Consider the following 15,985-nt stretch of genomic DNA (forward strand, 5'->3'; position numbering starts at 1 on the left):
ACACACACACACACACACACACACACACACACACACACACACACACAATTTTATTTTATAAAATATAACCTAAATAATATTCTTACTTTATGTCTACAAATATTATGTTATTACTTTGTAAAATACATATCGAGTTGTTTTTATGAGAAAACCAACGTATTTTAATTAAGTAATTTTGTTGTTTGTTTTGTATCTTGCAGGTTTAGTAAACCATGTGTATAGTTTCAAATATTAATCCAAAAAGATGTCTATCGATTAGACGATTTTAAAAAGATCTTACTTTAAACGTCACGATGAAGGTTGACCACTATAATATGTATTATTGCAATCGTCTGAATCACTTACAGGCATGTTACAGGTCATATATAAATTAGAATATTATAAAATAGTAATCAGTAAGAGTTACAGTTAGGGAATTAATTTAACTAGCATATTTGTTTATGTATTTATAAAATAAATAAATTCAAACTTTTATTTCAATGAGTTATGAATAAAACTGTTTGATGTGGCGGCACTTGTCATCTTTCAATTATTACTAGTGCCTGGACGGGAAATCACACAGTAATTAAGCGATCAAAACATTTTTAAATAATACATGTTCTGCCTTATTGGCTAAAATACTAAAGTTTAAATTCTTAAAAACTTGGCTTAACCATTATAATTTGCTAATCCTTAATTTATTATTTCTTATACTATCATAAATAAGTTTGTAGCCGATAGGTGTATGGGCACAATTTATAGGTACTATAACTCATGGTTATATCATAATTTAAATAGTAAACACATTATGCAACGCCATATTACGTATTTTATTCAGGAATTATCACTCAACTACAACAGCCAAATTTAATAGTCTACAAACGGAAGAATTTTGTCAAGTTGTCGTAGGTAATAAATGTTTTTGTACACGTTTTTAGGGTCGAGAAATTAAACACAAAAACAAGTGGGTGGCTTTATAAAAACAAAAGATTTACGAGTACATCGGATATCGTGTTGTACCGCTGTTTTTATAATGGAATGTACAATACGAAGTATGATCTATTAATTTATTTTCTCATATTATACAGTGCATTTATTTCAACTTAGTCACTATAAGACAGAAATATAATTATTTATATCATATCACCGTAACTCGTAATATATCATTATATTTATATTTATTATTGCTATTTCAGTTATAACGACATATCTTATATCTAACGTTCATTAATATTGAAGTCAAGCCCCATTTTGGGCCTGGGGCAAAACAATTTTAGGGCCTTACAATAACTTATTAATTTTAACTAGGGCTAAGGTTTATATGCATTTTCATGTTTTTTTCCTTAAGTTCACATTGATTAGTTTCAGAATGTCCACGATATGGCTTATTTTCGATTAAATAGAACCATATTTTTTTTTTGCATATTTTAAACATACATAATGTATATAATTTTATATTTATAGATTTTTGAGAATCTTGTTAATTTTTAAACTTAAATTTTCAAGTTTTTATAATACTGCTAATTTTAAATGGTATTTATTTAACCAGCGTTTATTTTTCGAATCGCAAATATACTATATATACGAGTATATAATCTTATCTTGATTGGATGACCGATGTAATTATTCATGCATTATTTAACGACATACTTATAAGAGGTCTGCACGGGCACAACAATTTTAGGCCCAGCCCTGTCCGAATTTTTTGCTAACATGTAAGGCCCGTTTCACAGCCATGCGTATGAACTAAACAATGAAAGTTTAAAAACGATACGTATGAACGTTAGAAAGGCTGTGAAACAGGCCTAATGCTTTAAATATATTTTTCAAAGGCCGGTTCGCCCTAATGAATGTTTTGTCACTAAAATTGAATTTTTGTACAAGCTTTTTACATTGTAATAAAACCCGGGCTGGATCGTGATAGATTTAGAAAAGCCCGACCCGGGGTCCATGTCTCGTTTAAAAAAAAGCCCAGTTCTGCCTAGATTTAAATTTTAAGGGCCTGGCCCATGCATGTATCAAGTAATTATATTGTGAGACAGTACAGAAGTATTCATTTCATTATTGTGACTAATAAATTACACATATACTTATATAAAAACTAATATTTGATGTAATAATAACAAGTTATAATAAATAATAATTCTAGAAATAATAAAAATTTGTTTTTGCATATTTTTGCAAATTTTTGTAAATAAAATGCATATAAAATTTTTTATTGCTCATAAATCCTAGCCCTAATAATAACTAAATAGGTAGGTATGTTTTATAATAAAAAAAAGTTTTATAGCTATATCTTAAATATCTAGTAATAATAATTCAACCGTCGTAAATTCGTAATCGTAATCGACGGTATTCTCTGTACTCAAGTATTCCTATAAATTCTTCCTTACCATTATCATCCTGCCAAAAAATAGACAATACTATGATTGCGTAATAATAACATATCTATTATCGATATAGTATAGCCTATAGGGTACGTTAATGTATTTTATCCAAATATTTTTGATTTAATAAAAAAAAAAGAAAAGCCAGAGGCCTATTTTTGTTTGATATTCGTTGTGGGCCCGGGGTCATGCCTCCTCTGCCCCCATCCTTAGTCCAGGCTTAATAGAAGTATTGACTCTGTGAAAGATATTTATTAATGAAGTTTTAGTTAATAATTCATTTTAATATCTGGTTTGATGAGTGTGTCCTAATGACATTATATTATTGATAACTAACTCATTACTTTTCAATATAATAAATATAAATCAATATATAACTATTAATTACTCATTTATTTATATTCATTTAAGGTTTGTAGATCTACTTCTTTAATGCATATTAAGAATTTTACAATTATGACATTTTAGAAATACAATTGGTATCCGATTACTAATCAATTGATACTTAATAGTAATTTTTCGATTACGTGATACTTCATTTATGATATTATAAGTATAATAAGTGTATATAAGTTAATATTATTAATAATAAATAAATAAATAAATAAGTAATCAAATTGAGTTTGAAAATAAAAATACATTTTCAAAAAAACTAACCATGTAGATATTGTTTCAATAACCAAGTTAACCCAATCGATATTTCATCATCGAATAACACCAGGATGCAATTCAATCAGTAGCAACGCGATGCCGTCCAAGTTTAACATATTATTACTATATATTACATATATTGTTTAAAATACTATAACTTTAAGTGAACATGGAATATGGAAACGGTTTGTAATTCCAAAATTTAAATCAATAACCGTCTTGGTGTATCCGACGGTACACGTATACATATTCTATCCGATAAGTGGACGAATGTAGGTATTATATGTTATAAATATTATTTAGTATCCATGAAACCTCTCTATGATTTCGCTAGTAGCGTTCTAAATAATAGCACACGCAGCAGTTATTTTCTTAAGTACTAGATAGTAACATTTTCTTGATAACTTAACAAAAATATTTTACAAGGCACTTGACTTTAAAAAACACTAACGGGTTAACATGATCTACAACAGTTTTAAAATTAATTTATTAAGTCGATTAACAGATACTTAAAACCTTGAATTTTGAGAATTTTAATATCTACAAATATTCAACGACTGCTATTTATATATTTATGGTTCTCAAAGAGACCATTGTGTAGAGTTTGAGAAAAAAGTGATTAGGTATAGATATAATTCACCAAATTTACTCAATGACTTAGTATTCTGCTTTAATCTAACTTAATAACAGTTTGTGAACTATATATATAATATTAATTATTTTATTTTTAATTAATGCTTACATAAATACTCTTATACTCAATTTAATTTATTTGATTTATTCAGTCACATTTTAAAAAAATTGTATTGTATATTTTAATAAAATTGAGTTTTTAAAATAAACTCACTATTGTACAAAAATTTTTTATACTTTGTTGTTGCTATGAAGGAAGAGTGCTTATTTCCATACCTTAAAATTACTTAAAAAGACTCAACACCCATGAGTTTTTTTTCGTCCTACAAACGTGCAATATAGCAAATAGGTGTTCAGTAGAACTTATTTTGTGTTATTAGGTTTAATATTAAACTGACCTATATTAAACATAAAGAATAAAATATTATCTGTCATATCATATTTTTTTTATTTAGTTTTAATTTTTAAGCGAGTTATGAGCTTTTTTTTAAAAAATAGTATTATCTTACATAACATTAACTTGCTTAAGAATGTAAACATAGTAAAAACCTAAAAAAAGGCAAAATTATGTTCTGCCCTTTAAATTTAATGATAGGTCAGTTTACCTTAATATTAAACCTAACAATGTAAATATTAGTTCTACTGAATGCAGATTTTCTTTGTTAGACATTTATAAAATGAAAATAATACATATAGGTAAAGCGTCCAATTAATAATTTCATTTTTACAGGAAAATTATTAGGATATAAATGAAGACCTATTCCCAGTTTTCTCATGTATTATATTATCAAAAATTTAATAAAATGTAGTAACCAAGTAGGATTCTTATAAATTATTCAAGATAAAATCAGTTATTGTTCAATAATCCAAGTTTTAAGTCATTATATTAATAATTTCAGGATGTAGATTATTTAAATCTAGTTTATATTGAAGATACAAGTTTTTGTAAAATGTTATATAGGTAACTGAAAAAAGTGAAAACACATTAATGATTTTTTTATTATCAATTTTAATATGCTAAAAGCAAATGTTTATAAAAAAAATTACATTGTCAAATTAACAAAATACAATAATAAAAACAATATTATTTTCGATAACATTAATAAGATTTTATGCTATAAAAAAGATTATGTTGCATTTGATGCCCCTAAAATACACTTTTTACTCGACTATTTTATTTCAAAGTAGTATGATTTATCCTGATGTTTACTGTATCAATTTTTTTATTGAAACCATTTTTAAATTCTTATATGGTACATAAAGTGAAAAATATTGAAAAAATTACATAGTGGCGTAAGACAAATAATAATAAATAAATATTAAGACAATATGAAAATTTATAGCAAATAGTAATTAATATATGAATGTGTAAACTTTAGGATTATCAGTAAATGATACATTCGGAGGGTTTAATATCAACTTGATATTACAATAACGACTTTAATAATAATAAATAGAATTAACGCCAATATATAATAATAATAATAATAATAATAATAATAATAATAATAATATTGGTTGAATTGTCTAACAGACAGCTTATAAATTATAAAAAAAAAGAAAAACACAAATACTTAACTAATAAATTATAAGTAATCTGTTATTGTAAATATAAAAAAGAAAATTAATAGGAAGGCATAAAAGAGGAGGGAAACGAACGCGAGATGAGAAAATTTGATGTACGAAATAAAAAAAACTGTTGGAATATCACATGTTAAATATATGAGGCTCATACTCTTCAATGGTTTGTGTGCGCAGATTTTTCAAGAGTAAATGGAGCAAATATTCGGGTAGTCTACATACAAATGACTACATCAAAATAACTAAAAATCAGTTCGCGATACGTTGAGATCAGCTATACCTGAAAAAATAAATAAACGTGTAAAAATATTACATCACGTGTGGCCAATAACGTTTGGATAGTTGGTTATCTAAATAGAAAACAATTTTATCAAAGGTTTGACGTGCAATGGACGTCATTGAAGAGCACCTATTAATAGATATCTATTCAAGACATTTAAAATTGTTTAATTTCTTCTCTTGCAATGAACCAAACCAATCAAAGGTTATAATGTCATATGATTAAATAAATAACTATCATTAAAAGTTATAAGCATGAAATACTGATAATTGATATAAAACATAGCTTCTTAATATTATTATTGAGAATTACTTAATATGTAGGTTTGTTATTATGTATACTATATTGTTTTATTTTGAAAAATAACTTTTTTCGTAAAAACCATCTTTTCTCAAGTGATATCGATTTTTATGTCTGTATGTTTTCCGAATAAAATGTCCTTGTCAAATTATATTTTAACTTGAGAAACTTGAAAACAAACTTAACGTCAGATATTGATTAAAAGAACGAGGTTGAACGCGGTTATTTATAATAATTTTTATCTTTTTCCAAATAAATTAAGTTAATATTCATTACATATGATTATAATTATATCAATGAAATGGAATACAAATAAAAATAAATCTAATTGATGTATAAGTATTGTTTTTAAAAAATTAATTTAGATAAGTACTTTAATTTAAATCAATAACTTGTCACTTTCTTTTATAGTACTAACATAAGAAAAAAACAAAATAAAATGTAATAAATAATGTACCTAGTCTTTTATTTATTATAACGAATTATTAAAATAGTAAATCATTAAATAGGGAAAAATATCTAATGACATTACAAATTCATTTCATTTTTTATATTGTATACTCATCCAGATTTAATATTTTAAAAAATATTAGGTATAACGTTGATTAACCATTTAATTTAATTTATGGTGTTAGACGAAATCACCATAATGATATACGAGTATTATTATTTATTAAAATTATAATACATAATATGTTAAATATATTATGTTTATATTTTTGAATAAAAATATTATCAAATTCGAAAAATTAAAATTAAGTTTACTTTATCAAAAATGTGAGTGAATTCGATTAGTCGTATTTTTTTTTTTCAAAATATAATACCATATATTTAATTTTATATTATCAATTTATTTATTCTATAATCAATGGTTAATTGATCATACAAATAAAAATTCTTTATTTTTAACAGGATCGAAAAAATATGATCTTAATGAAATTTATTGATATAATATTGATGCGACATAAATTGGAAAAGCGATAATTTTTTAGATAAAATATAATTAAGATATATATTATTAATTTATGGAAAAGCAATCAGTTAAAAGCAAAATAACTATTTCTGAAAATTTAAAACTTACCATAATAAATTAATATGGACAATATATATATATCACTCGTATCGATCATCGCTGTCTTCGTAAAATACAGCCTCATTAGGACAATAATATTTAGTCATCAAATAAACAGCAGCCTCGTATGTTGCCATCATAATGGCTGTGTTAGGTATCTGTCTAACTAGTTGTGTGGTTAGACCACGGTACAATCCCCTGGGACCCTCCTCGCTGTAAACTGTTAATAATGTCTGGAAGAAACTTCGATATTTGGTTCCTTCTTCTCGGAGTCTGGTCCTAGCAACTTCTGTTAATTTACGAAAAATAAAATTTTATTACATATTTATTATTTATATCACACAAACATGAACTATTTAATTATTTTTATAAATGTGTTTTTAGAGAATATTAAAATTATCATAAAATATAGAACTTTCATAAATAATTACATCAATGATTAAAAAAGTACACGATAATTTTTTATATGGATGTAATTATCATCTGTTATTTAGTTGATTTTTGGAAATTCCTCATTTTTATTGTTTACATTTAAAACGACATAGGTATTAAATTATGTAAGTATTTTATACATTAAAAAAGAGGTGTTTAAATGTCCACCTATCCATTTAATTTTTAGGCGTGTCAATCGACAGCCTTGTACGATCGATACGTATGATCATTGTCATTAAAATAAATACATATTTTATTGTATTTTTAACTATATACGTATCTAAAATGTAACTGTTCTATTACCGTGAGGGTAAGCGATGCACGAAGCAACAGTTTTGGAAATGGCTCCAGCCATCATAAACTCAAGAAAGTCTTTGGATGATTTAGTGTTGTCTTCCGATTCGTTTAGTCCAACACGGGCAGCTATCAGTCTCGCTTTGATTGCTTCGTAGATGACAAAATGCACTACTGTTTCAGATATTCCAAAGTACGAAGCTGTAATACCTTTGTAGAAACCTTTTATGCCCTACGTATACAGTACAAATTATTTAATTATATTTAAACTTACCGAAACAAACTATGGAAACTTACCCCAGATCTATATATCCTTTTGATACATTGACCGGCGGTGAGTCTTTTCCCGTTTTTGTTCAAGTCTAACTGTAGCCTAGTCTTGACTAGCCAAATAGGATTGGTTGCTGAACACGAAGCAAAACCTAAAAAATAAATAAATTTATAAACGCCCTAAATTAATATTGATAGTGATAACTTTAAGTAATAATGTGAATACAAAATATATATTGTTTCAACTGAATGATTATAAATTATACTTAAGTGCTGAATCATTAATGGACATTTAATAATTATACTTTAAAAATAACTTAATTGACAAACCATATTGTCCTTAGGATAAAGGCAATAAAAAAAAATTAATGGACATTAATATGTATTAAAAAGATTTAAACCAAATATCGAGTATCGAATTCAAGTTTTCACGTAAATACGCGATTTTGCATAGAAGCACATATTATGAAACTTCTTGATAAGATTTTTTATGATTTATGTCAAACGAACTCTTAATAAAATAGTACTTATTCTTAGATTTCTATTTTTAAAATATTCAAGAACATTTTAATTGTTTTATTATAGATGAAAACAATTATTTAGACTATTCAATAAAAGTTACATATATTATGTTACACACTAAAACATTTCTACGCGTAACAAAATGCTAGTAAATAACTATCAAAATATTAGTGAGATTACGTATACAATTTTTTCAATAATTATAGCATTAACTTAATTAGAATAATTATATAACATATTTGAGATACTTCATTCAATTTATTAATGAGATGTGCAGTGTTCGCAGTTAATGCGATAAGTATCGATATACATTTTAATATACATCAATAATAAAAAAAAATATAAAACCTTGGAATTAAAATTATGGTAGGTCCATATTTTTAATCTAATAAGTTCAATTTTTCGTATCAAAATAAATAAATTGTATTTTAGATAAAATTAAACGTTAAAGTTATATTCCATATAAAATAAAAGTGTTAAATCTTTCCTTACAACTTGTTATATTAAAAAATTACATTTCGCAATTACTTTTAAAATATCGTTTTATCAAAAAATGTTGTACCAGTATCTTGGGGTCATATGAAAACTGTTAATTTAAAGTTACGGAATTCCTACTATATTCAGACTGTAAAAAAACAATAAATATTTAAACAATCCCTATATATAGTTCAAAAATGTAACATTTTTTCATATACAAAATTTAATAATATATAATAGTTTATCATTGATTGATATTAAATTAAATTAAATTTTTAGTTTCCAATGAACTATACCAATTAAAATAAATAAATAAATATACATAATTCAAAGAACAAATTTAATATACAAATATGTAATTATAATAAGGTTGAGCACGATAACAGGATTATTACTATACAAAATATAGATATATATAATACTATACACAGGACCGGCGCTACAAATTGCGAGGCCCCGTGCAAAATAGTTGAAATAAAATAATACACAACAATTAATATTTAATATATACTCTTTATTTTTTAATTATATATATAAAGTAATATAATATATTATTTATTATTGGTTATATTTTTAGAACGATTTTTTTCTTGACTTTTCGCTAGGATCTGTAGCTTAAAATATTATATTTTTATTGATAATGTAATATTTTCTAAATTATAATAATTATTCAGTAATGATTTGTTTTCCGCGGGGCCCTAAATTTGTGCGGGGCCCTGTGCAGGTGCATCGGTTGCACTGCTGTTGCGCCGACCCTGACTATACAGTATAAATCTACACTAAAAACTCCTAGCCCTTATTTTATTTCAGCTAACACTGACACAAAATGTGTAGTCTAAAATTGAAAAGTGCACTACTGATTCGAGAAGTGTGTACCTACTACTGATAAATAAAAATACTATGAAAGTTTTACAGGAACCTAGTCTATGCAAGACAGCTAACGAGGACTGAATATATCTATTACATTTCAAATTGTATATCCCACATTAAAATAAATAATGTATTAATAGTTTTCAGATTTATACCAGATATAAATCATATCATAGTACATAAAAAAAAGTGTAGTATGAATTTTTACGAAAAATAGGGGTTGCGGGTTCCATGATGGTAACTTTAAGTCTTAGGAGGTTTTCTACGTTAATTTTCTTCTTATGTCGTAGATATTTATAAAATCAGCTAATATCAAACAACCCAAAAAATTGTAACGAACGATTATGGTAATAATAATAAAAATATTTCTTAAAAAAAAAATTCTCTGCTTATCATCTACAAGCTTTCCGCATATAATTTGATACACTTACCAAAGGTTGGGAACCGCTGCTTTAATGAATGAAGTGATATAGTCTAACATCATCAGAAAATGGAATTTTATATAGGTACCCAAACTTAATGGGTGTCTATATTAATACACTAAATATTAAAATTACATTAACTGCAAAAGAATTGTGGTATTTTTAAAGTAATGGCTATATTATATAAATATTCTATAGTAAAATCACTCGAGTTATTATTTTATAAAGCTTAAAATATTTATTTTATTTTTATTTTTTATATTAGAATAAATACTACAATTATTACTTATAACTTTTTTAATACATATGCGTTCACTATATTAATTACAGCATACATAATTATAAAACACTTATACTGTTAATCTTTTAAGATATCTCAAATCTTAAAGTTAGATTACTCTCAATAAATAATGAACACTGACGCTTCAGTTGTTTTTCGAAGCGTTTTATTTTGGTAAACGACCTTGAAGTTGAAGACATGTACAACGAGACATACCAAGTATATTATCATGAATATAAATGTTAGTATATTAGTTATAGGAAAATAATAATTAAATGTATTCGTTAAAAAAAAAAAAAGTATAAAATATTCCGTTAGTATTAAGAATTTTTAGTTTTATACATCGAACCATTACTTTGAAGAATATGTAAATTTATCCTGTTTTAAATACTCAAAAGTAATAATAGCTAAGATACATGCTTGAATTTAATATTATGAAAAATATTCTACCATAGTGATTTACACAAATATCATAACAATCACTTTTCTATGATTTGACGAAACGTATTAAGTTTTTTATTATGAAAATAGTCATAAAAGCAAAGTATTTATGACTATATAAGACCATAGATAGGGAATTAATAATATAATTTGCCGTTTTTTTCGATCAGTTAGCAATAGTAACTATACATTTTTAAAGCGGTTCAAATCTTAAAACGAAGTTTTTAACAACGTGCAGAGTACACCAAATCATTCAATTTGGATTCCAAGAAAAATTTATTTTCGTGTGTAGATTGCAAAAAAACAATATTAAGTAACTGACATTTGTGCAGTATTTAATGAAATCAGTCCAACGGAAATCACGAGAACAAAAATGTAATCAAAATACATGTTCTTAGGAATAATTAGACACAACGAAATCGCGTGAACTATAAAGATACAGTTTACAGACGTTCGGAAGAAGTCTAATCCTATACGTCATTAAAAAAAAAAAAAAACAATTTCCTACGCCAACTGCAACACGATTAGTTTTGGCACATCGCGATCGCGACATAAATCGCGTATGCACCGTGTTATTTTGACTGCGATGATTGCGCACTCGAACCCGAAGAGTTCGCGCATACGGATACGGTATGAAAATAATCCGCGCAATAATACAACTATCGTCAATCGTCATGCACGTTTACCGCGAAAACATGATCGGAGGGTGTCGGTGTAACCCAGTAAAAACAACAACAACAACAACAACAGCGCTAATAATAAATAAAAATCGTCCTGTGATCAGGGCAAGAGGTAAATGCAGAAATGCAATGCAAGAAAAATAATATCGTATTATTAATCTATATGGTGGTAGTTGGATAAACATCCGAGGATCCGGACGAAGAAAAAATAAACAACAACACCGTTAAACAGCTGCACAACGGTTGGTCCGGACCGAATTTACGAATGGTCTACGTGATAAACACAACGTACACATGAATTATACGGAAAAAAAAATGTTTATTACCGAAATACGGTTGCTTATTTCTCTCTCTCTTTCTAACTCACTCAGTATCTTCCCCACTATTCACTCCACGTTGTGCGATCGGCTGCGGTGGCGTCGGTTCGAGGACGCGGTTACTGTACTACGGCAGCGGACGAGGGTAGAGCGCAGCTGGTCTCGGTGGATTCATACGATCCAGCACTCGCGCGCACGCGTCGACGCCACACACGCGGTGCACAACATTCGGACAACAACAACAACACACCGATGGCGATGAGGAACGAGGTCAAACGCCGTCGCCGCATTGGAAAATAAACAACAAAACATTGAACATATGATTTTGTCACCGCCATTGAATTCATTCTACTTACGACGGCATACCCGTTAAACTGTTTCGATTAAACTTGGCCGACCAGCGACAATGGAGAGTGTCTACCTCCTACTGTCGTCTTATATAAAGCAGCGGTTCTTCAACCTTTCTACACGGAGCGCTAAGATGCTAAAAAAAAAAAATTCCAGGGGCTTCAATTACCAATCACACCTAAAAATATTAATTCCATTTTTTTTTAAAAAAACTAGTAGTTAATAAGTTTTAAAGCGAACAATAAAATGGATTTTTTTTTTTGTATTTACCAGTACACACGGTTTAATAGAAAAATGTCTGCTTATACGCAATTATTTTACACTATCTGTACAAACGCAAACATTTAATTAATAACAATAGTTGAATTTATTTAATTCCACGCATAAGTGGAGGCACAAGATTATTATTTAATTGTAATCTGTACTGTTGTCGTATATAGATGCGACAAAATGCGTTATAATGAAACTATTTTTTTTCAATAAATTACAACGTTATACAATTATTGGCGTACTGTTTATTTCCGGTCTGTATAGTATGGGCAGTATGTTTTTGTGGAAAATGAAAATCCAAAGAACTAATTTTTAAAAACAACTATGTCCCATATAATGCACCAATAAAAAAAATATACAAACTGGATTAACTAGTTTCAGTGATATCTCTAAATTCTAATCGAGTAACGTTCACATAAGAACGAATTTTTTAGCGATTGTATGGATTTATAAACATTTATTGATTTATTGTAGCCTATAGGTTCACTAAATAATATAGTCTAAATTAATATTTCACAACATAACGAAGTATAAATTATTCTAAATTCAAATGGCATTTTTTAAGCTCTAACATTTCAGAAAATAAATAAATTATGTTTAAATAGTAAAATTAAAGTGATAATTATATATTCAGCTGAATATTTTATTGAATTGAATACTTTTAAAAGATATATGTTCAACAGTTTATTTAGTATTTTCATAGAATTAATTATTGTTTATCAATTATTCAGAAATTGTTAATGCTATATAATTATTGAAAATTGATCTAGATTTAATACTCAAAACTTAAATACATAAGTTTTCCTGATAGTTTAATTATTATAATTATCTTTTTAAATAGCTTATACTTATGTACTATTAAATATATCGGTAACTAAGATTATATTTTAGTAAAATAGTCAATTTATACATTCCGGCTTAAGTTGGTTAAAATTAATTGCAGAATAGGAGTTATTAAAAAAGAATTATACTATATTATACTATATTATGTTCAAGTTGAGTCTCGTGTCTCAAGGGAAGGGGCCCAATGGGTTTGTAGCTTTTTAAATATCATTTAGTCTTTTTTCATTGGAATGTGGGATATAAGGCAAGGGAGCATAGAAGTTTAATAATTTCAAGCAACGCTAATTTTTTTTATGCTTAAGTATTTGGTTTTTCCAATTCAGACACTGAATATAATGAATAGTTTTAAAGAAAAAAAATTATGAGGATACAAAACCAAAACATTGCCAATTGTTAAAGAATTTATTCGGGCAAACATATGTAGATAATATTATAACATACTAAATTAATATTTTTAATGTTATACGAAACACTTTTTTGTTTTTATTTTCTATAGATTCAATAATTGAACTATATTTTGTAATACGTTTGAAGTTAGTTAATACTTAGTGTGATTTTATAAGTAGTTTAAAACAAAAAAGAACTTGTAAGTTGTAATTAATTTCTAAAATGGTATAATGTAAATATATAAAAGATTTATATATATATATTTTAACACCTAACAAGTTTATTTGATAATTTGTTTCTTTGAATGCGTTTTAACGGCTATAAGTGAGTTGCGGCCCGACATGTCATTAACGTGTTGGAAACCGGTGAATTTCAGCCCGAGAAATTTATTTATTTTGTGCCGGCAGTATCGGCAGTATCTTATCTAAAGTACCATAACGTCGATAGTTCAAACGAAAAATATTACAGTGTTCTGTACACCACTCAGTACATAGGGATGGCAAAAAATATTATGCTGATATATCGGTGCAGAAAATATCGATATATCGATAATTAAAAAAAAAAAATAATAATATTTATTGTTCTTTTTTTGTTTGGAGCTCGGAAATTGATTTATTTTGCATTGCTTTTAAAGTTATTAGATGATTTCTTAGCTGAAAATTGTTGTCGATAGCATGTGACTTAACTTAAAATAACTTATTTTATATTGCATTTTCGAACTCTTTTTTTTTTTTCTTTTTTTTTTTAAAATTTGTAAATACCAAGTGAAAAATCGAAGCCATTTACGAAGGCTTCATACGAAGGCTACAAATTTCAAAGTTAAGGACTCATAACACAAATACAGATAAAAGTTACCTATTATTTAAAAAATTTTTTTTGGTTTACCATTTTTGTATTCTGACAACATCATTCATTGTTTCACGGATGACTTTTTAGCAACACTGCCCGCTAAAGATGGTCGGGTTGTATAATTTACAGACGGTTTTCGAAATCTATATATCCCCGGACGCCATATTTCCCCCAAATATTTGGTCACAATTTTTTGCTAGCTATAACCGTACCACTAACGGCTGTGAAAGTTTTCATTCGCACCTAACTTCATCGTTCTACTCTAGTCATTCTAACATTTTTAATTTTATTGATGTGTTAGTAGAAATTCAATCAGAAACGTTTATCAAATGGAGAAGCAATGGAATACAAATGAAGAAAATATATGAAAAAGAAGCATTTATAAGACAACAGATGACAAAGCTAGCACAAAAAGAAATAGAGCAGTTTGATTTCATTAAATCATTAAGTTTTAAGTTTTTGCCCAACCAATAATCTAAAAAATTCATATTACCATAAATCACCATAAATGTTGCCATTTTTACATATATAATAATAAATAATGAAAAAAAACAAATTTTTGGGAGACGACTCAGCCAATCTCCTCGTGGTGTCTTCTAGGTAACGCTGATAGGCTGATATGAAGTGATAAATAAAATGTGGCCGCAATTCGTGCGTCTGTTTTATAAACACGGGCCGCAACTCGTACTTAATTTAGGGATTGGGTAACTAAACTAACTCACCAACACCGGTTTTCACACACAAAAAAAATAATTTACCTGCAAAGGACGCCGATAGTACGTGTACAACCGGTGTATCCGGGTTAAGTACGGTGTTGAAAAACTTTTTGGACTGTGCGTAAGCACCGAAGTATATGGCTCTAGACGGAGCGACGCCCACGATGTTGGGCACCAGTCCTTTGAACAGAGCCTTGGGGCCTTCGGTTTTTACTATGTGCCTAAAAAAGACAGAAAAAATGCCAACTGGGTAAGTAAAGAAAAAAATACGAAATTTACGTATTTGAATGGCAAATAGTTGTTTGTTTATGACTAGCAAAATCAGTAACTTCCAATCTAATAATAGATTAATAACAAATGTAAGGGCAGGACAAGGGTTTCATTTTTATTACGTACGTATTTTTTAACTTCATAAATAAAAATTAAACCAAAAAAATTTAAATTCATGTATTAATACTATCTTTAATACAAAGTAATAGGACTATATAATAATAATACTACTTTTTATTTGATAAATACACCTCAGTAAATATTTAATAATTTAAAGCACTTGAACATAAGTAATAGTTTAATTCAATATATTTATCAAAGATGCATAATAATATTAATGAATAATGATACTATTATAATAATACACCTTAAATTCATTGACTATTATATATTATAATGTAGAATAATCTTGTG

At 27.1% G+C, this 15,985-nt stretch overlaps 1 protein-coding gene across 1 annotated transcript; it reads right to left on the minus strand.

Moving 5' to 3' along the window:
* Positions 1-5,224: 5,224 nt before the first annotated feature.
* Positions 5,225-15,522, minus strand: LOC112690218 (mitochondrial carrier protein Rim2-like; the record flags this gene model as incomplete). The annotated part of the gene is given in 5 exon segments (XM_025564180.1): positions 5,225-5,511; positions 6,893-7,172; positions 7,619-7,841; positions 7,907-8,031; positions 15,344-15,522. Coding segments are annotated over 4 exon segments (775 nt in total), but the record flags the coding sequence as incomplete, so codon positions are not given.
* Between the last annotated feature and the right edge of the window lie 463 nt (positions 15,523-15,985).

The sequence above is a fragment of the Sipha flava genome, unplaced genomic scaffold (assembly GCF_003268045.1).
Source record: "Sipha flava isolate LNK unplaced genomic scaffold, YSA_version1 49545_pilon_pilon, whole genome shotgun sequence".
In the NCBI taxonomy this organism is placed as follows: Eukaryota; Metazoa; Arthropoda; class Insecta; order Hemiptera; family Aphididae; genus Sipha; species Sipha flava.